The sequence below is a fragment of the Ictalurus furcatus genome, chromosome 22, assembly GCF_023375685.1.
Source record: "Ictalurus furcatus strain D&B chromosome 22, Billie_1.0, whole genome shotgun sequence".
NCBI lineage: Eukaryota > Metazoa > Chordata > Actinopteri > Siluriformes > Ictaluridae > Ictalurus > Ictalurus furcatus.
Genome location: NC_071276.1, coordinates 4,005,731 through 4,028,346, shown reverse-complemented (window position 1 = coordinate 4,028,346; position 22,616 = coordinate 4,005,731). Strand labels below are relative to the sequence as shown.

At 44.5% G+C, this 22,616-nt stretch overlaps 1 protein-coding gene across 3 annotated transcripts in view; it reads left to right on the top strand.

The window, feature by feature from the left end:
- Positions 1–22,229, top strand: part of cemip2 (cell migration inducing hyaluronidase 2) — a 32,077-nt gene extending 9,848 nt beyond the window's left edge. For all 3 annotated transcript variants that reach the window (XM_053654067.1, XM_053654066.1, XM_053654068.1), the window contains exons 5-24: positions 539–708; positions 2,366–2,554; positions 3,192–3,361; positions 3,479–3,676; positions 3,888–4,093; positions 5,854–5,923; positions 7,883–8,011; positions 9,049–9,137; positions 11,596–11,727; positions 11,831–11,866; positions 12,004–12,159; positions 12,852–13,029; positions 13,925–14,140; positions 14,508–14,719; positions 15,565–15,747; positions 16,470–16,692; positions 17,208–17,309; positions 17,400–17,545; positions 18,665–18,771; positions 19,149–22,229. In XM_053654067.1, the coding sequence (XP_053510042.1) occupies positions 539–708; positions 2,366–2,554; positions 3,192–3,361; positions 3,479–3,676; positions 3,888–4,093; positions 5,854–5,923; positions 7,883–8,011; positions 9,049–9,137; positions 11,596–11,727; positions 11,831–11,866; positions 12,004–12,159; positions 12,852–13,029; positions 13,925–14,140; positions 14,508–14,719; positions 15,565–15,747; positions 16,470–16,692; positions 17,208–17,309; positions 17,400–17,545; positions 18,665–18,771; positions 19,149–19,336 (3,100 nt within the window). In that variant the 3' untranslated portion in view covers positions 19,337–22,229. The remainder of the gene's footprint in view (positions 1–538; positions 709–2,365; positions 2,555–3,191; positions 3,362–3,478; positions 3,677–3,887; positions 4,094–5,853; positions 5,924–7,882; positions 8,012–9,048; positions 9,138–11,595; positions 11,728–11,830; positions 11,867–12,003; positions 12,160–12,851; positions 13,030–13,924; positions 14,141–14,507; positions 14,720–15,564; positions 15,748–16,469; positions 16,693–17,207; positions 17,310–17,399; positions 17,546–18,664; positions 18,772–19,148) is intronic.
- Positions 22,230–22,616: the final 387 nt, after the last annotated feature.

Here is a 22,616-nt window from a genome sequence, read left to right as displayed (position 1 = left end):
AATGGGAAAGAACCTTCTTCTTCTTCTTCTTCTTCTTCTTCTTCTTCTTTTCATGTCGAGGTTCCACTTCATAGTGGAACCATCGTGGTGGAAGGATTAGCCGCTCAGCAGTATGATACTGAACGTTGCCCAGGGTGCGCCGGGGAGGCTCCTTCCGTGCACACACACATTCACACACCCATTCATACACTACGGACACGCCAATCCTCCTACCATGCATGTCTTTGGACTGGGGGAGGAAACCGGAGTACCCGGAGGAAACTGATCTAGATTACAGGTATAGGTAGGGCTGCACGATATGGACAGAAATAGCATATCTGTGATTTGTTTTTTGCTACACTCTCTGACGCAATATATAAACTGATACTGATCAACACGAGACACGCCATTCCTCAAGCGCAGTCTGCGTTTAATTTTAAACCAAAATAAACATTTAGGAAAGTGATGAATTGGTAGAAGTTATCATTACAGAATTTATTTGAAGTTTCTTTTCTCCCCCCCACCCCCCTCCCCCTCCCCCTCCCCCTCCCTTTCGCAGGCAGGCGTGGGCGCTGGTGTCGGTGGTCGGTGGAGGAAACAGCTCATGCGTAGAGGAAGTACGCGAACACGAGAACCACGACACGGGGGGAAAGGCGCTGGCTCGGCGAGATTTCGTCACTGTGGACGGCGTGCGATTCTTCGTGTCCGCCTACAGCGAGTGGTGGAACGGCAAGTTACAAAATCAGTGTCGAGTCACAGCACGATGATTACCTACACAGTCACTCGAACGCCTCTCCATTTAAAATACCATGAGCTAACGCTAAACTGTGTATCTGCCGTCGATTTTTTACACTGTAATGTTTGTTTAAATTTTTATGAGCGCACGGTGTTGTAGCTACTTGTTTACCTGTGCTACTGATTGTAGCGCTTCATCGTTAGCGCTCCCAGAAGGTAGAGAAACAGTAGGGCCCTAAATCATGTCAAATGAAACGGCTTGACCGCAAAGCCTAATACACACACACACACACACACACACACACTCGCTCATTAAACACCTCTTCTTCGAAGGAGATGTTTTATTAGCACTACTGTTCTTCTGCCTCCAGCAGGCTTCCCTGCATTTCTGAGAACACTGCGGAGTTCGCAGGCAGTAATATTAAATCAATCGCTCTGTTTTTCAGAATGTTTCAATTGCAAAATGTGAAATAAATAAAATACTTCCGGGGGGTGTTAAAGGAAAATAGTCAACAACGTGAAGCGGATTTACTGTTACCGTGTCAAAGTTGTTTATTTTCCAAGAACTGCTTCCCCTGAAGTGTTTTATTCCTCTTATGCGCAAAGCTAACTATTTTCACTCCTAAGAGTCTTAATCTTATCCGCTTATAATTAAAATAATGTCGATATTTTAATTTGAAGCGCCCGTGATACAAGAATAAACCCAGTGTTGAATATCCTGTGACGTCGTATAACGATTACTGGCACAGTCTGTTACTGAGACACAAAGACAGCTCTGTGCGCCAGGCTTCTTCCACCTCCAGCTATTAATGCTGAATTATCTCTGCCCACGCCGGACACTGCCGTTCTGAATGAGCGGCTCGTAGTGAGAGGATGAACCAGGCCGGCCCGCTGAGACGGACAGCTCTTTGGGCTGGAAATGTTCCTTGCGGCATCAATTACGTCGTATTAGAGCCATTATAGGGTTGCCTCTGGGAGTCAGCACGATAAAGACAGCGTGTAGCTGTAGCGTCTTTGATGGCACTCCTACGACGCAGCACTCGGCCGTGAAAGCGTCGATGTGTGCTGCTTGAGCAATACTTGCGTCATGCGAGTTTCCGTTGCTTAAATGACGAGAGACAGGAAATCCAACCGTACCTTCAACGCTGAGGTAATATCCGTCGCACAGAATTAAACACCTCTTTGTACACGACCATGCTTTATTGAGGTTAAAGGTCGCAAGACACAAGGTCATTACCCGGGTGGTCATCTGTCCTGCGTTAACAGTGGAGCAGCTTTAGTAATAACAATGGCGCATTTTTCTTCACAAGAGCTTCTTCAGACGTTTTAAAAGGTTTTTTTTTTTCTTACCACAACCAACGGAACCGCATTCATAAAAGACGCGAGTCATGTAATTGCCCCTAACCCTGCTGTTTAAGAGAGCGACCTCATTAAACTGCAGTCATTACTGCTTTTCTGAGCTTTCAGAGGTTTCCAGACGTGTGTAGAAACATGCAGAACAGCCCAGGGGCAGGGAGGGAGGGAGTGAGTGAGTGAGTGTAGTGTACATGTCGAGTTAATAAAAAGACATTTCAGTCCTTTCATCAGCTGATATGTTCTGGTTTTCAGTGCCTTTACATTATATAAACCTATAAACCCTTTTGTTCCGCAGGTTACCCCATTTCGGGATTCCAGGTGGACGTGGTGGACCAGGTGATCCTGAACGTACAGGACGACGTGAGCAGCTGGAGGCCAGGAGACAGGATCGTGGTGGCCAGTACTGATTATTCCATGCACCAGGCCGAAGAGTTCACACTGCTGCCCTGCCCCCACTGCACCAAAACACAGCTTCGGATACAAGGTGAGAGACGCCGTGTGTGTGTGTGTGTGTGTGTGTGTGTGTGTGTGTGAGGACTGATCGCTTTACTGCCGGACAGGGCTGTCGTGATTTTTGTCGACTTTTCTTGGCAGGTTTCCAGCTTATGTCTCACCGAACCTCACCGTGTTTATTTGAATTATTTTCAGCTCTTGCCCGAGGGACATAATGGGGGGTGGGGCAACTTTCGACATAAACACCATCTTCCTCAGAGACAGGAAAAGGGTTAGAGGTCCATCAGTACAGAGAAAGAGACCGATAAATCCCCGCTATCTCCAGAGATATACTTCAGATGTTTTGAATGTTGGGGGGTGTGTGTGTGTGTGTGTGTGTGTGTGTGTGTGTGTGTATACACACTCTTTATGCTTCCTGTGGTGTGTTCTTTTGCTGTTCCTGAGTAACAGCAAAAAAGAGACTTGGCCTTTATTATCAGTCGACTCACACTAGGCGTTTCGATATCACTACAACGGTCACAGTTTATAATGCAGTCTGACACGGGAAGGTCGTGTGAAGTCCAATACAACTTACTGACTTCATGCCTGCTCTGGGTGACACCGCTTCAACCACTTGGAAAGGCATGAGCACTCTTCCTAACGGTGGATCGTGTGTGTGTGTGTTTCAGGGAAGCCTCAGTTCACTCACATGGGTGAGATCGTGGACGGCGTGGACATGCGTGCTGAGGTGGCTCTGCTCTCCAGGAACATCCTGATCCACGGAGAGATAGAGAGCTCCTGCTATGGGAACAACTGGTGCCAGTACTACACCCACGACACCTTCGGAGGACACGTCAAGGTCCGATGATGAGCACGAAACAAATGTAACAGAGGATATTAGGCGGAAACACACAATACACCTGAATATGCAATTATTATACACTGGTTGTGTGTGTGTGTGTGTGTGTGTGTGTAGATCCTGGGAAACTTCTCGTCAGTGCACATGTCTCAGGTGGAGCTGAAGCACATGGGACAGCAGGCGGAGAGGGACAGCCACCCGGTCCACTTCCACATGTGTGGTGACGTGGACGAGGGCCGCGCCTACCTGGACTCTCTCTCCATCCACCACTCGTTCTCCCGCTGCGTCTCCATCCACGCCACCAACGGCCTGCTGGTGCGTGAGACCGAAATAATGTTAACCCCAGCACGTCTTTAGCAGTCACGTCACCACGCCGCCCTAACGACGCAGCCACTTTTACCGTCACCCGAACCGCTCCGGGCGTCTCGGGTCACGGCCGCGTCTGCCGGAACCCGTGTGAGCGGCGTTTCATAAAGTACACACGTTAGTCAAGTGCATCCTCTCTGCTGTTTGTGTGATGTCTCAGGTAAGGGACACGGTGGGATACGACACGCTGGGTCACTGTTTTTTCCTGGCGGACGGAATCGAGCAGAGGAACACGTTTTATCACAACCTGGGATTAGTGACCAAGCCAGGGACCATCCTGCCCACGGAGCGCAACGACACCATGTGCACCAAAATACTCGACCGAGTACATCCCGGATACGTACCGTCTCCTGCCACCGAGTGCAAGTACGATCTCTCTCGCACGCGCTCTCTCTCTCTCACACACACATGCATATCCCTCTCTCTCTCTTTCACACACACACACACACGCATATCTCTCTCTCTCTCTCTCCCCCCCCCCCTCTCTCTCTCTCTCTCACACACACACACACACACACGCATCTCTCTCTCACACACGCATATCCCCCCCCTCTCTCTCTCTCACACACATGCACATCCCTCTCTCTCTCTCTCTCACACACACGCATATCCCTCTCTCTCTCTCTCACACACATACACGCATATCCCTCTCTCTCACACGCATACCCCCCCCTCTCATGCACACATATCCCCCCCCTCTCTCTCTCTCACACACACACATATCCCTCTCTCTCTCTCTCACGCATTTCCTTCTCTCTTTCTCTCTCACGCATATACTTCTCTCTTTCTCTCACTCACACATATTCTCTCTCTCACACACACGCATATCCCCCCTCTCTCTTTTCTCTCTCTCTCACACACACATATCCCCCTCTGTCTCTCTCTCACGCATTTCCTTCTCTCTTTCTCTCTCACACATATACTTCTCTCTCTCTCTCACACACACGCATATCCTTCTCTCTTTCTCTCTCTCTCTTTCACATGCATATCCTTCTCTCTCTCTTTCTCTGACTCGCTCTATATCTCTCCCTCATTCTGTATCTTCTTGTCTCTCTCTGTGTCCCACTCTCATTTTGGCTCTTTCTTGTTACTCTCCTCTCTCTATCTCTCATTCTGTCTCTTGTCTCTCTCTTGCTCCCTCTCTCTCTCTCTCTTCTGTCTCCTCTCATCACTATCACTCTCTTTATCTCTGGCTCGCTTTCATTCACTCTATCCCTCTCTCAATGTCTCTCCTCTGTCTCTCTCACTTTCTCTCTCCCCCTCACTGTATCTCTCTCCTTCTCACCCTCCCTCATTGTATCTGTCTCTTCTTAGCTTTATTGTAATATGCCCATGTATGTGAGTATTCCACAGTGATTGCATTGATATTCAGTCCTGTGTGATACATTAACACTACCGTTACCATGGTGCTAACAGAACACTGGAAATCTAGTGGAAAAGAGCACTATTATAAGCCCTTGTTTAATTGGACAAACACATGCTGCTCATAAACACGTGGACGTACAGACCGACATTTTCCAGGCATGACAAAGGAATTAAGATAAGAACAGATAGCAAAGGATTCAGCAACAGTGTACAGAAAAATAACAATAATACTAATGACAGTAGTTTCAAAACATGCGCTGAGGGGCTTTGGTTTGGTTTTACAGGCAGTAGAAACATTATGTAGAATAATCCCACCCCCATCTGGGCTTTTAAGGTAAAATATTCATCCTGGAGTGTGCTATAATATGCATTAAAACACACAGCTGGGTGATCTGTGTGTGTGTGTGTGTGTGTGTGTGTGTGTGTGTGTATGATGAGGCTCATCTGATTGGAGATTTACTGAGATCTTAAAATATATATTACAGTACACGTACTTGTACCGAATTCATCAAGACATATGTGAAAGCACATATATGTGATACACTCTTGGGGGGGATCTGGCCCAAACGGCGTTCGCGGCAGAAGAATTTGGGCCCGTGTGAAATTGAATTGATACGATCTTCGTTGTGAATTTAACAGTCCATACTCGTATGATTCTTTCATAAACACAGTGTATTGAAACAGTGAATGATGCGCGCTGTCTACATGTGACTTTGTGTTAATGCTGTGTGTGTGTGTGTGTGTGTGTGTTTGCATTCTAGGGCCGTGTCGACATTTTGGATCGCCAACCCAAACAACAATCTGATCAACAACGCAGCCGCTGGCTCACAGGTGAATTAAACCCGTCTATCAATGATCACTGAAGAGAACGAACTGTAAGTTTATTATTTAAAATGAACAGACAGGAAGTCAGATTGTGATGAAGACTGACTTTCCATTCTGATTCAGTGTTCTGCAAACTTGAGTTATAACCAAAAGAATAAGCGATAACATTGAGGCCACGCCTCTTTTGCTGAAGCTGACAGGCACACAGGCCACGCCTCCTTTACTGAAGCTGACAGGCCACACAGGTCATGCCTCCTTTGCTGAAGCTGACAGGCACACAGGCCACGCCTCCTTTACTGAAGCTGACAGGCACACAGGTCACGCCTCCTTTACTGAAGCTGACAGGCCACGCCTCTTTTGCTGAAGCTGACAGGCCACACAGGTCACACCTCCTTTACTGAAGCTGACAGGCACACAGGTCACGCCTCCTTTACTGAAGCTGACAGGCCACACCTCCTTTACTGAAGCTGACAGGCACACAGGTCATACCTCCTTTACTGAAGCTGACAGGCCACACCTCCTTTACTGAAGCTGACAGGCATACAGGCCACGCCTCCTTTACTGAAGCTGACAGGCCACACCACCTTTACTGAAGCTGACAGGCACACAGGTCACACCTCCTTTACTGAAGCTGACAGGCACACAGGTCACGCCTCCTTTACTGAAGCTGACAGGCCACACCTCCTTTACTGAAGCTGACAGGCATACAGGCCACGCCTCCTTTACTGAAGCTGACAGGCCACACCTCCTTTACTGAAGCTGACAGGCACACAGGCCACGCCTCCTTTACTGAAGCTGACAGGCCACGCCTCCTTTACTGAAGCTGACAGGCACACAGGCCACGCCTCCTTTACTGAAGCTGACAGGCCACGCCTCCTTTACTGAAGCTGACAGGCACACAGGCCACGCCTCCTTTACTGAAGCTGACAGGCACACAGGCCACGCCTCCTTTACTGAAGCTGACAGGCACACAGGCCACGCCTCCTTTACTGAAGCTGACAGGCATACAGGTCACGTCTCCTTTACTGAAGCTGACAGGCCACGCCTCTTTTGCTGAAGCTGACAGTCATACAGGCCACGCCTCCTTTACTGAAGCTGACAGGCACACAGGCCACGCCTCCTTTACTGAATCTGACAGGCACACAGGCCACGCCTCCTTTACTGAATCTGACAGGCACACAGGCCACGCCTCCTTTACTGAAGCTGACAGGCACACAGGCCACGCCTCCTTTACTGAAGCTGACAGGCCACGCCTCTTTTGCTGAAGCTGACAGTCATACAGGCCATGCCTCCTTTACTGAAGCTGACAGGCCACACCTCTTTTACTGAAACTGACCCATCTCCTTTACTGAGGTCCAGAGGCCACGCCTCACTCACTATAATAATATACTATCCTGAGTTAAAATGTATTATGCTGCAATATATTTATATTAATAAAGCTAATCTCATCAGGTTGCAGTGGGATTTAAAGTCCTGTGGGTGTAATATTGCCTGGTATTATACGAGATTATGAGGTTGCTGCCTACATTCCACTTGTTTATTAAAATTTTATTTGGCAGTAAAATTCGTTTTGCATTCCAATTCCAGTTGCTCGGTGCTTTATGAGCAGAAGGTTATGTAAACACAGGCATGTGGCATCAGTTTATCCCACAGTTATTACCGTGTAGGAACGCTCTGAGGACAGGAGAGAGATGAAGAGAGGGACAGAGAAGGAAAGGGAGAAAACGTTGGTGGAAACGTTGACATGGGTAAAGAGCCATACGATTATGATTATAATAAACGATGAGGTAGGAAATGTGTGTGTGTGTGCTTCAGTTTCTCCTACTCCGTGTGTTTGGCTGTCGTACTTGGTGATCTCCTCCTCAAAATATTTAGTGTAAAAGCTGATTCGGAGGCTTTTCTTAGTTAAAAAATAAAAAAAAATCTTCAAGCGAGAGTATGACTTGTTGTTCTTTCTCTGCCTAGGACGCAGGAATTTGGTACATCTTTCACAATTCCTCGACAGGAGACTCTCATGGGCTCGTAACTGAGACCAAAGCTGAACTCACTCCGCTGGGGATTTTCTACAACAACAGAGTTCATTCCAACTTCAAGGTAAAAAAAAAAAAAAAACGGTGCTCGAGAACCAACTAAAGCAGCTCGGATTTCAGACCGTCTTTACTGTGACGCTCCACGATGAACGTTACGACCTCCACCGTCGAATCGATCAGAGATTGTACTTGTGGTGGTGCACAAACTAGCCATCTCTTTTGTTTGCTGGAAACGCGCCACTGTTTTATAATGGAACCGGATGGCAGTTCCTCCAAGTGCGCACACACACACACACACACACACACTCTTTATAACAGTCCTCTGTTTTCAGTGTGCATTAACACCTCAGGAAACGGAAACGCTGTAACTAAGCCGTCTTTGTCCACAGGTGATAAACTGAGGAGGAGCCCCGAGTGGATTTGGCGGACACTTCAGTTTATGCGTATTACCGAAAACAAAATGGAGTGTAATCATATTTATGATTTAAATCCTGTAATCTGTAACATCTGAAAGAAAGCTGCGAATGTTAAATCACTCGGACTTTTTTTTTTTTTTTTTTTAAACCATTGATCGTTTTCTTCTGTTCCCCATGTGACCTTGATGTATGTCTTGTGCCGTGTCCTGTTTTGCAATGCTTCTGCAGATGTGAACAAGTTTAAAACGGTCCCAAACTCTCAACTAGGTGTGTCACGGTTAGTCATGGTGTATGATCAGATCAATTACCTCACCGCTGACTTTTCCAAAATACAGATTAAAATGCGCTTTTTTTTTTCTTCTTTTTTTTAAAAAAAAAAAAAAAAAAAAAAAAAAAACTTGATCAAGTTCCTTAGTTCAGTGTTTCTCATCCCTTTTGTGTTCAGCTGCAACTCCCCTCTGGACTCTCTGTGCCAATTAACACTACACCTCAGTTTCTCCGCGCAGGGAATGCAACGGCGCTGAAATCCTCTGGCTGCCTAATCTGCTACTGTTGTAAACATGTTACACTGCTACCTCTGCTGCCACGCTGATCGCGTTCATAACTTTATCATACAGTGCGTCAAGTTTTCTAAGTGTATAAATATATATTAAAATAAGCGACTTGGTTGCTGTTTGTCCTCCAGGCGGGGCTTTTTATCGACAAAGGAGTGAAGACGAGCAACGCCAGCGCTGCAGATCCTCGCGAGTATCTCTGCCTCGACAACAACGCCAGGTCTGACCCCGATTGCGTTTTACAACGATACACAAAATGATCAACGTCTGTATATCCTAACTCGTAGGACTGGGTAAATCCAGCAAAGTCTCAACAGCTAGAAGCTCTTCTTCACACTCTGATTGGCCGGTTGAGAAACCAGCCAATGGAAAGTAAAGATGAATATGATGTAATGGTTGACACTTGTCAAGAGTAAAAAAAAAAAAGATATATATATATGACACACTGTACTATACTGTATACTCTATACACCAATCAGCCATAACATTAAAACCACCTGCCTAATAATTGTGTAGGTTCCCCTCCCCTTGTGCCACCAGAACAGCTCTGAACACAGCGAGGCATGGACTCCACAAGACCTCTGAAGGTGTGCTGTGGTTTCTGGCACCAAGACGTTAGCAGTAGATCCTTTAAGTCCTGTAAGTTGTGAGGTCGGGCCTCCGTGGATCGGACTTGTTTGTCCAGAACGTCCCATAGACGCTCGATTGGATCGAGATCTGGGGAATTTGGAGGCCGAGTCATCACCCTTTGTCATGTTCCTCAAACCGTTCCTGAACAATTTTTGCAGTGTGTCAGGGCGCATTATCCTGCTGAAAGAGCCCAATGTCGTTAGAGAATGACGGTCACGTGAGCACTGTAGGAGCTTTCGGTGGTGGGTAGGGGGTCAGCATGGGCACTCTGACCGGTCTTCAGCTACGCAGCAAGCTGTGATGCACTGTGTCCTTCGTTGGACCACTTTTGATAGGTACTAACCACTGCATACCTGGAACACCCCACAAGACCGGCTGTTTCGGAGCTGACCCAGTCGTCTAGCCATCGCAATTTGGCCCTTGTCGGAGTCACTCGGATACATACGCTCGCCCATTTTTCCTGCTTCCAGCACATCAACAAGAGCTGACAACTTCGAGAACTGTCTGTTCACGTGCCGTGTAACATATCTCACCCCTTGACACACGCCACTGTAACAAGATAATCCACGTTATTCACTTCACCTGTCAGTGATTTTAGAGTTATGGCTGATCAGCGCACGGTACATGTCAGGCTGTGGACAAACTTGAAAAAAAATCATACACCTCTACTTTAAGACCATAAATATGTATGACTTTTCAATCTTTCGGTTGTATAATAAGCCAGTTTAACAAACACAGAAGTAAAAACGGTCAAGTCTACCTAAAGATGTCCAAAAACTTGCTAGTGAAGTGCGATTTCATCACGCAGTCCATGTCACTTTGATCAAGGCGGTGGATAGCTGCGTGCCGCAGTGAAGTGGACGCAGTCCTAATCCCATCAGTTAGTAATCAGATCAGACAGAAATATGTCGTTGGTGTTTTAATACCGAGCCAGTACGAGGAAAAACATCCAGCATACTATGGTTAGACGGGATGGGCAGAAACAGGAAGGAACCCGAGTAAATTTCACAGAATCTGAGTGAGAAGTGATGCTGTAAGGAGTAACTGATAAAACTGAGATGATTTTTAAGAGCATCACAAAGAGCACACACAATAATCTAGAGGAAGTTTCTGAATGATGACTACAGTCTGCACTACGGATGTCACGGAGTAGATTCTAGTAGTCAGGACCGATACCACCAAAGGTACACGATATTCGATTCCAAAGTCGATACCACCGTGTGGTATGAAAATAAAATAACTATCGCTGACATTACACGGAGCGTAACGTTAGCTGGTTTCATGGCAACAATGCCAGCTACCTCAAACAAACATAATATAGGACCGGCTTTCAGGTGCTTCACCAAATTCCAGGTGTTTCCTCGCTTTGTTTGAAACGGACGATAGCATCAATTATATGTTTGTTGTCATCCGCCTCGAATGCGAAGTACTTACATATTCCATACCACGTTTCCTCTCAACGAGTCGCGGCGGAGCTAAACTTCTGTAGTTTTTCCCGTGTGCTCGTAGTTGTTGTTGTTCTTTACCACTTGTGGGCCGACTAAAACACTTGCACGTATTTGCTGCCCCCTTCAGTTCCGGAAGAATCGCAACCTCGGTACCTCCATTAAAAACGGTACCAACTCTACTCCAGAATAACAAGTACCGTCACGTTTTAAGAATGTTGGTACCGAAGTATCGGTTCTCGTGACATCCCTAGTCTAGACTACGTGCAGTTGCATCTCATTGAGTGTTTATTATGATCTATATTTAAAGATCATGTAGTGTAAAATCATACTCTTAATTCCATGGGGAATTTCTGATCGATTTTAATATGCACGTGTTTATGTATACACCTGAGAGACTCGGGCAGTGTTGACTGTAAAGACACCTCAGTGTAGATGGACTTTCCTCTGCACTCACTCATTATGAAGTGTGTGCAAGTAAACAGAAAATCCTCAAGGCCGCCTGTTACACTGGCTTCTCTCTCTGTGTGTGTTAGTCCCAGGTATGCGTGAACTCGGCTTACGGCCTGACTAACTTGTAGTGTGTGTTTGTGTGTGGCTCAGGTTTCGTCCCCATGAGAACTCTGACCCGACCAGGTTACGCGTGGCTGCTCTCATCGACACGCTGATCTCTTTTAAGAACAACGACCTCGGTGCCTGGATCCGTGGCGGTGACATCATCATAAGGAACTCTGGGTTGGTGACGTCATCATGATAAAAAAAGAGTGATGTGATGTGTGTGTATAAATAATAAAACATGAATACATAACATGGCACTTTTTAATTTTTTTGGCCACAGATTTGCAGACAATGGTGTCGGACTGTCATTTGCAAGGTACTTTCTGTGTGTGTGTGCGTGTGTGCGTCACTGCGGGTGGACGAGGGGGGTGGCAGGTGACATCATTTTAGAAATATTTATTTCTTTATTTATATTTATTTATTTATTTCCCCCCGTGTGTGTGTGTGTGTCAGTGATGGCAGTTACCCTAAGGACGTGGGCTCCAGTCAGGAGGTGTCCGAGTCCATATTTGTGGGCGAGAGTGGGAACCGCGGCACCAACGGAGGACAGAATAAATACTGGGGTGTCGGAGGGGTGGATGGCAATCCGAGGACACTGCCCCGAAACAAGTGAGACCCGTAGCTCTCAACATCTGTATTAAATGAAAGAAAAAGAGATGAACCTCTGTTCCGCTGCAGTAAGGGCGTCGGTGTTCGCAATTAATGCTCAGATACAAATCCTTGTACAAAATAAGAGAAATGGCTGCGAAATCTTGAAAAATCTCTTAGTGCCTCAAGCTTTTCACGTTGTAGCCGTCACGTGACACTTCCTACCTGTTTGGAACGCGTTGGTGGATTGACAGATTTCCTCTTCTGTCCCTGAAGAGTTTCCTGTGGATAAAAACAAAGTTACAGCTGTACCGTTAAGTGTTACAAAACCTCGGCACTGGAGACTCCTTCCATAAATGTTAAACAGACATCTCCTTCACCACATAAAGGATTGTTTTTATTTTATTGTTAAAGAATAATCATCCCTTAATCGATTTATTAGTCTTACATTAAATTAGATTTAGTCCCCATCATTATCACGAATGATGTTACTATAGAAACAACCACTTAATAGAATGAGTGCATTAATATAAACCGTGCAGCTGGCTCTGTTGTCAGAGCTGCTGTTATAGAAAATTAAATCAACTCGTCCTGACCAATCAGACGACAGTTCTCTCGTTCGTTTAACCTACAACCTCTCTCATTTCAGAATTTCAGAGCTAGAAGGAGGAGTTTTATGACCTCACACGGGTGGGTGTGTTTCTCTTGTACAGGACGTTCCCCATTCGCGGGTTTCAGATCTACGACGGACCGGTGCGGCTGATGAGGAGCACGTTCAGGTCGTACACGCCGACTCCGGACCGTTTCACCACTGCTGTGGGCTTCAGCCTCAAAAACGCCTGGCAGCTCACGCCAAGGAACAACCTGTCCTCGCTGTCCTTCCTGCCCAGCGTAAGTCTCTTACACACCCACACACCCACACACGCAGAGATAACGTGTAAAAACCCTGTTGTGTCTCAAATGTCATACTGTTCACTACGTACTACACACTAACAACATGGTTTGTATAAGGGAACATCTAAAAATAAAACAAAAAAACCACAACGTTTTGTATTAATTAAATGAAAGCGGCAAATCTCTGTGCGTCATTAAATTGCACCAAAACGTCTGGCGTGTTTTCAACCTTTCACAACAAATATGAATCCACAGCGCCATCTGGAGGCTTTGGCCCTTCAGTGTCCAACAGTGCGAGCTATATGTTTCACAGTATTAGCACATCATCCACATTTCAATAGGGCACCACTTTTACGTTTGTAAACAGTAATTGTGTGAAAGTAAAAAAAAAAAAAACCTAACTATTTAAATTTATTTTGGTCCAAGAGTTAAAAACTTGGGTTATAATTAGATCAAGAACTAAAATTGACCAATCCCATTGGTAAAGCACCGAGTCTGCATTTTATCATCTAAGAAATATGACTATAGCGCGGCGTTTTCTCTGTCAGAGGAGTACTGAAAGATTAATAAACACTGTTATGAAATTAAATCTGGAAGTCAACAGTCTAAGGGCATCGCCTGTCATTTTCTAGTGGTGGTGTTCTTTCCCATAACCTTCCTGTAACCCGTGTTTAATGTGTTTATTACAAATCGGCAGAAATGATGTGTGTGTTTTCCCAGTGCAGGTTATCTGTTAGACAGCGAGGCTCAGAAAATACACTTGGTTTGTTTTGAATATGCAGCTATGCCTTACACGTGTGCGACAATCCACATTTGTCACGCACACAATTAAAGGACCCGGAGAAACCTTTATGGAGTTTATGAGCCTTTTCAACCCCCCCTGCGTATCCAGGTGACCCTTAGGGCGTTTTTTGGCCGTCCTGGTCAGTGGTTTGAGGACAACGATTTGGACGGGGACAAAAACTCGATCTTTCACGACCTGGATGGCTCGGTGAGCGGCTACCCCGACGTGTACGTGGTGAGAGCGGACAACTTCCTGCTCCAACACCGTGACTGTGTGAAGGTGCCGCAGTGGAACGGGTGTGTGTGCAGCGGCCGCTACGCTCAGGTGAGTAGAAAAACAAGATCTCTTGGTCACAGACGTTATGTACTGTTCCAAATACAACATCGTTCACGGAGTCTAATAATGCAAAAAATAAACAAAAAAAACCAGTTTGGACTTGCTCTCTAAGAATTCATTATACCAAACCCGTGTGTTTTAATATACTGCCAGCTTTCAAGATCGTAGTAACCAAATATTTAGCGCTTGTATTAGGGACGGACAATATGTGATGACATAAATCGGTTGTTCCTTATCGCCCACTTTGTGCAATGCAACTTAAGATCTTGAAATGAGGATTAAATGAAAAGTTCCAGAAAATTTCCAGAACTAATATAAATACCCCTCCTTATTTTGCGGCATTTTTGTTTTCTAGGTGTACATAAAGACGCAAGGCGTGCCCAACCTGAGCCTGTCAATCATCAGGGACGAGTATCCTGATAAGCCCTTGGTGTTGAGGGGCATTAACAGCCAGACTGCACTCTCGCAGCAGTACCAGCCCGTTCTGATGCTGAGCAAGAGCTACACGCTGCACTGGAATGGCCGTGCACCGAAAGAAATCGTCCTCTTACTCGCCAACTTCGACCCGTAAGCACTGAAACACACTGTGTGACTCACTGACTCGGATCCTCAGAAATCCCCACCTTTTTGTCCTGAATTTGCAGATGGATTCAGTGACTAGATTTTCACACGAAGCAGTCTCCGTGACGTCACGCAATCTATGAGGCACCATTTATTTACTCCGTCTCACAGCACAACGTGGTCTAACGCTGGGTTTCTGTAATCCGTTGCCCTGCACAGTTTCGAGGTTCAGGACCTGCATGATTTGGGTCAGGTGTGTTCGAACCCGTGCAGAGCAGCGTGTCTTTTTTAATACAAGCGATAAATGACTAGATCTGGAGAGGGAATTCTGCTCTCCCACTCGTCTCCTCATCATTAGATGCTAGTTATGCAGATAGAGCACATCCTAAAGTGAACATTTTAGCTTTGATTGAGGAGAAGAAGAAAAAAAAAAACATGTACGGCTAACTGACAATAAATAACTCAACTTTTTTTGCCCAAAGCAACGCTTTTTTTTTATTATTTATTTATTTTTTTTTTAAATCTAGTTAAATGTTATGTAGGTACTAATACAACATTGTGTTTTATATCTAATTAATGAGGATATTAAGAAAAAAAGAACAGGATCCAGGTTGTATTTGTGGTAAGGCCAGACCAATCATGTCAAAGTGTTTTCAGGAATATATATATATATATATATATATATATATATATATATATATATATATATATATATATATATATATAAAAGTGTATTATAATTATTATTATTATTATTGATGGTCTAATTCAGCCTTGAAAATCAAATTAAGAAGTGGTTATTTATTTATAACGGCCCTAAACATTAAAAATCTGTTGTGGTGGTGTTGTAGAGGCGACTGGGCGCTCTTTGGCCTCTGCTACCCTCCAGACACGGTCTTCCAGGTGATGTCGGATATTTACGACCGCCAGAACAACGTGTTCGATGGTTTGGAGGACTATGGCTCCGTCTCCTCTCTGGCCGAACTGGAAAAGCACAGACAGGACAGGAAGTACTTTTTCGACCGGGACGCTGGGTAAGGGTCTCAGACAGGCCTCTGTGTGAAATATAGGCCATAACGTAGGGGTGAAGGGTCACAGGCACGGCTATGAAGAGTCAACGTGTTTGAAAAGTCGACCTGTACTCAATACACCATATTTTTTTTTGTAGCATTGAAGACTTTTAGATATCAACGTTTTGCAAAAAAAAAAAAATTTTCCCCATGCCCTGTGATTAAACTCTGAGCTAGTGCTGAGGCAACTGTGGAAGTGTCTCAAATTTCAATTACATAAGTAATCCAATTAGGAGAATCCATCCTGTCTGTCTAATTAAACAGGATTATCTGATTAAAAGGTGATATTCGCTGAGCTCTGGAGGAGTCTGCGAGTGACGTCTAACCTGTTATAAATAATCTAACGAGAGTTTTTTTTTGCTGAATTTAATAATGTTCAATATAATCTAGTATTAAAACGACTGGTATGATGACTATCCAAGTCACTACTAGGGTTTTTCTAAACATCACAGCATGCTAATCTTCTCGTTTAAAAAAACAAAACAAAAAAGGGTTGTGAAGAGGAGTGCTCTTTGCCCTTTAGTTGAAACACCATTCTTTCCACCTTTTCAAAGCGTAGGCCACTGTAACGTTACTGGTGTACCTCTTTCAGGTTTGTGTATCACAGTATAGCACTATACATACCGTATACACTGTAATAACCCCGACCCATGACAGATGAGATGATCTTTTGCTCTTCTCTTCAGTTTGCTGTGGTTGTACACTCGGGCACGGCATCCCCGTAACGGCCACAGTTACTGCTCTACCCGAGGCTGCGAGCGGGTGAAGATCATTGCCACCATGAGCACCAAACAGACAACATGCAACTGCACCGCTGCCGCTTACCCCAAGTACACCAAGGATCCCAGTGCATCAGTGCCCATGCCTGCGCCGGTCACACAGCCCTGCAACAAATGTGGAGCCTCAAAGGTGGTCATTCACAATACGCTTCACTTGCTGCATTACTCCACTACCAAGATAGTGTTTTTTTTTTTGTTTTTTTTTAAACAACGAAATCCATCAGTTTTGTCAAACTTTTATATCTTCTGTAGCATAACAACATTGATAGCAAGAACTAACTTGTTTTGCAGAGGTTCCCCAATATTACATGTGACTTCAAATATATAAAAAGTACCTTTTGTATAATAAATAAAAACGATTTCCATCAGCAAATCTAATGTAAGAGGAATAGGGCATGCAGTTATATGAAAATAATCAACTTCCATGTGGCTTTATGTCGTGCTGCATCACACCACCCTGTTGTTGATTGATTTAACCGCATGCTAGTGTGTCAGTCCTTATTTATATCTTAAGTGCATTTATTTATTTAAAAAAAAAAGACGCAAATGAAGTAAAAGCAATCCCATGCACTAGGCCTGAACAGACTGTCCCCTGTTTCTAAAGGCTTTTATAACCTGTAACAACTCTTGTTTGTCTTTGTGCAGCTGGTCTTCTCCAGTGACCCGTGGAACAGCTACCTCCAAACACAGATCAAATCCCTCAGTGTCGCCGATGAGCAGAAGAACGACACGCGAGCCTTCATCACTGTGAGTAGCGGCAGTTTAACCTGTAACATGTACAAACAAAACTAAACGATCTGGCTGAAGAACTAATATGGGTTTATTCATTTTGTTTAGGTAAACTCCAAACAATTCAACCTCAGTAAAACCGGCTTCCTCGCCGTCACCGTGGACGCCTGCACCGGCAAAGTCCTCAAGAACGTGTTTTTTCTAAAGCGGGACTCCAAAATGGAGCAGTACTTCAGAGCTGAAATTCCAGCACGGTAAGATGTATTCCAGCACGGCCATAATCTAAAACTGATCAGTACACCGACACCTTTGTGCGTTTTACTGGGACACAATTCCATCTTTCCGCTATGTCCATAAAGCTACGTACAGAACGAATTACACTAGACTGATTGGGACACTGTGCAGCGCTGTTTCCGATGCTGTACTGTGTGTAAATACTGTGTGTACACCAGCGGTCAAATGTTAAACTGGACCAGAGAGTGAAGAAAAAAGCCGGTCTGCTCAGTGTATTGTGGGAGCTCCTTCAAGCCTGTTGGAAAATCATCATGAAGCTGGTTGACAGAATCCCAAGAGTTAGCATCGCTCTAAAATGCACCTTTCGGGCTCCTGGTCCAGTCCTGAGCTCGGGATACTGTCCTGTCCAATTTAATAGGAACACCTACTCATTCGTGCAGATCTCCCGTCAGCCTAACACGTGGCAGCAGTACAATGCAGACGATCCTTCAGATACAGGTCAAGACCTGCAGTTAACGTTCAAACATCAGAATTGAGGGGAGAAACAAGTGCGACTTTAACCGTCGTGTCGTCGTTGCTGCCAGATGAGCTGGTTAGTATTTCAGAAACCGCTGATCTCTTGGGATTTTCACACACAATATTCTCTGGAGTTGGAGTAAACCCGCCCATCTGGTACTTCTAACCGTACTTTACGCTACACTCACGGTGACGATTCTCCATTTGAGTGGCTTTATTTTTAGTCTAAACCTCTCAACAGTGAGCGAGCGATGTGTTGCGGCTGGATGAAGTTTCAGTTTGTTTTAGAGGTTTCAAACCGCTTGGACTACTTGTGTTGGCAAAACTTCTGTTGGAGCCACTGAGGACGATCTTAACCAATTCAGCTGAGAATAACATGTACCGTCTTCCTCTGACCCAAATCAACTTCCTGCAACCCAGTTTGCATCTCTGGCCATTTTTGTGAATCTGTGGAGGCCTCCTGAGCCACAGTTTTAGCAATTTTAAATAAAAAACTATATTCAGTCTGACTATAAAATAGGCTGTAACAAACCAACAGTACTATCAAGAGTTATTTACTTTCTGATGGAAATGTGTTTTTTTTTGTTGTTTTTTTTAAAAAAAAAAAATCAAATCTCCCCCAGGTCGATCCTCCTGCTGGCCTCAAGAGGACAACCTGATGAGTTTGCTGGTGTTGCGCAGTATCTCGTCCCCCTGGGAGCGGCCAAAGTTGCAGACCTGCAAGGGAAAGGTTTGTTGTGAATGATACAGTAATTCTCTTACCGTATATAAAATGTCGAAATTTCACAAAACATAATAAAATGGCCTTCAAAGAGAATAAAGTACCAAGTATTCAATTAAGAGCGCAGAATAAAAGTGTACAGCGGCGCAGAAAAGTATTTTTTCACTCTTCAGGACACGCCCAAACGTCTTCATACGAGGACGACAGGTTTATTTTCACTACAGTTTTATAGTCCTAGTCTTCCCCTTGGGACGCAGGTTCTCATGAGGGAATGTGTTGGTGTGCTACAGAGGTCTGCTAATTATCTAGTGTATTGGAGCCATTTGGAACACGGTTCTTTGGACTGCTGACAGATCTCAGTCTTTTCTCTTTTTTTTTTTCATCAGGGAGTCTGTCGTTTTTTGGCTTCCAGGGAGCATCGTCGCCTCCACCCTGGGTCTCCCTTCAGGTGAATCGGGGTCAAGAGGTCGTAGAAAAATACATCCCTCTCTCCCTCGATGAATATTCGTGCACTCGAGACGCGGAGAAACCACAACGGAAAGATCTAGAACTGCTGAGGAAAGCTCGGAGTTAAGACCGTACAATGTGAACACAACAGGCAAAAGATTGAATGTGAATTTATGAACTGTTATTTATTTATGGCGAACAAAAACACCTTTTTTTTTTTGGTGGGGGAGGGATATTTTATAGAGTACACTGTGTGTGTTTGTGTATGTGAGTGTGTGTATGTGTTGTCCTGTGTTTGTATTTTGTCTCTAATCCATGGCACCGAGTGTTGCACTTTCAGGAAATTCAACCAAACCAGCAGCAGGAAAGATCCAAATCAAACCATACAGCAACAGTAGGAAAAAAAAAAAAAAATCACATTCGACTGCTTGTGGAAGGAGCGTAAATACTGGAACCGAAACAGGTGGGAAAACGGTTAAATCGCCAAAAGAAGTAGAAAAACAAACACGTCATGGGCATAAACGTGTAACGCAAACACTTGCACAGTAGACAAACAGGAAACACACACTTAAGCATCCAAACAAATGAAGCCAACCAAAACAAGTGGGAAACACAAACACTTCACCAGACAAGACAAGGAGAAAACCAACACTTAACCAGTTCGAACTCATTAAGAGAGAGGATGGAGTCAGGTACGGTGTTTCAGGGTAGGTTTCAGTCGAATCTAACCTCAAAGCCGCTTTAAGAAAACGTCTTCGACACTAGAACGCACGGAAGACGTCGTAAGCAGCCGTTGTGATGGTGGTTATTTTCCGGTGTACCGTATAGAGTGTCACGTCTGCGTGGGCTTCGTCTTCCCATTACGGAGTGCGAGCGTGCTTCGATTTCACTCTGCGGCGTGGCTTCCAAACGCGAGAATGTATTATTAAAGAGTAAAGTTAGCGGCGTTCTCTGCAACATGCAGCTGGAGATTGGATTTAATTTCGGTCAGTAATCACCAACAACGTTCCTGCAGATCTTCCTTCTTAAAGAATTCCCTAATCCAACACGGCAGTAGATCCGAGTTCTGCTCTTCATCCGAATCCAATCTGATGTACACCAGATTCAATAAGCGTAATCATTCCGAACAGTCTTACTGCGTTCTTTCCTTCTCAATACAGCTGTATTAATAATTCAGTATGCAGTCTGAATCATCATTCTGTACCGTCGCTGTATTGAGCTTCTATAACTGCGACTCCCATGTTGACTCCCTGGTGATGATCAGTGACTCAGTGATGAGTGATGTAGACCCCTGGAGAGGACGTTTAAAAAGTTCCGCTTACGGTGATGCCAGTGGAGGTGACGGTGCTGTCTCTCACATCCCCATGATAACCTTTTAATTAAAGATCCCGATCCATAGCGGAGGATCATGAACTCGAACGTCTTGAACTGAGCTGGGGAATTTTGTGAACGGGGCCCAGGTTATCGGGGGCAGGTTGTGTTGGATTCGGAAACGGAAACGTGTACGAACGGAGATCTTTCGCAACGGCGCTGGTGACTAGGTTAGCCAAGTTGTTGATTTTTTATATAGAGCTGTCTTACTAAATGCTAATTAGGCAGCAGGCTGTTACTAAATGCGCAACAAATAAGGCAGATATATAATGCTCAGTTGAGATGAGTGACTTCTTTGTGACGCGGTATTTGTTTAAATGGATTTGAATAATAACTGCGCTGTCCAACACTAGTGTTTTGGAGCTAGCCTTAAACGCTCTCCTCTGCACACAAACCCATCTTCTTAAAAGACATCACTGTATCTGTACTTGATGTTTCTTCAACGCTCGGGTTTTGTTGGATTCACTCCTCCATCTTGCTTTCTACGTTTATTTATTATTCTGTCATTTCTCATCAGACAGTACAGAACCGTTAAAAGAACTGCTGCTCGGAAACGCTCCCGGACCGAACGTAAACGTCTCATAGTAGGCACGTGCCCATGTTAAACTTCACATCCTGGTCGCTGCCAAAGGTTTTCGTTTCAAAATATGTCTTTAACTTAACAGAAAGAGCTAGAAACACGTATTAACGGGAAATGCTGGCTTTACATTCGTGACGAATTTAGGAATTTTAGAAGACTGCTATCTATATGCTTTTATTTCAAGAGTCAAAAAAAAAAAAAGCCACCCACTCGGTCAGTCTCCAATCACCACATTTTAATGTATCCACAATAACTATCATCTGTATTGAACATGTGTACACCACAGCCGTTTGAGAATTAAATGAACGTCGTGGAACGGCTACGAAACAAGTTATACGTTATAACAGTTACCAACAGTCATTTCCTCACAAGTCTCTCTCTCTCTCTTTGTCTCTCTTTGTCTCTCTCTGTCTCTGTGTGTGTGTGTTAAGAGACAAAAAATAAAAAAAACAGGTTGTCATGTTACTGAGAAACTGCCACGTGCAAACGTGTGGGAAACCTTAGTTACAGCTTTACCTCCGTGCTGGCATTGGAGACTCCTTAACTGTTTCTTTACAGGAAACTCTGACCAATCAGATGCGAGTATTCAGCAGCGATGGTGTATAACTGATTATTGGAGCATACCTAAGAGTATTTACAATACAGTATATCTCACTGTGCTGGAGCGGGACGCTTCATACAACCCAGATTCTCACACTGTGCTCGTGCCAGACCCGAAATAAACATACTGTTAGAGTGCCTAAGAACAAAACCCGTCACCTTTCTGATGTCTTCAGCGTTCCTTTTCTAGTAAATTAAATGCCACATTGTTTGTATTGCTTTAGGGAAACCTGCCTGCTTGTTAACCACTGTATTGTTAAAAATAGATCTATGATAGTTGTTGTAGTAAGGTGTTGGGTTTTGTAGTGGTGTAAAGAAGCGTGCCGCATGTTTGAGGGGCTTGTGAACAGTATACGAGTGCCTTTTGCCTTTTTTCCAAGTATTATTTTATACATGTTCAGATGAAAAGTTTCTGTTTTCTATAGTATTGCTTTTATGCTGCAATTTTGATAAAACATTTATACCTTCTCGTGCGTGTCATTTTTGTGAAAGTGTTAGATTTGCACAATACAACCTTCTTTACTCTGTCTTTTGATCCAATGTGTGAGGATATTTAAAATAATATGCTCCAGTTTAACAAGTTCGATCGTTATCATTTTGCTCATAACTTTGAGAGGCCACTCAGACTTTCGACGGTATTGACACGAGCTGAAGTTAACAACCTTTTTGGTTCAGATTTATAAATGAGTCACGTTTAATACTACTGGCTTAAATGCAATATTATCAGTACACGTATTTACGTAAGCTCGGGCAAAGATGTCCTCTCCGTGCACTTTACGCACAGAATGCAAGAATAACATCCATCCATCCATCTTCTACCGCTTACTCCTTTTCAGGGTCACGGGGAACCTGGAGC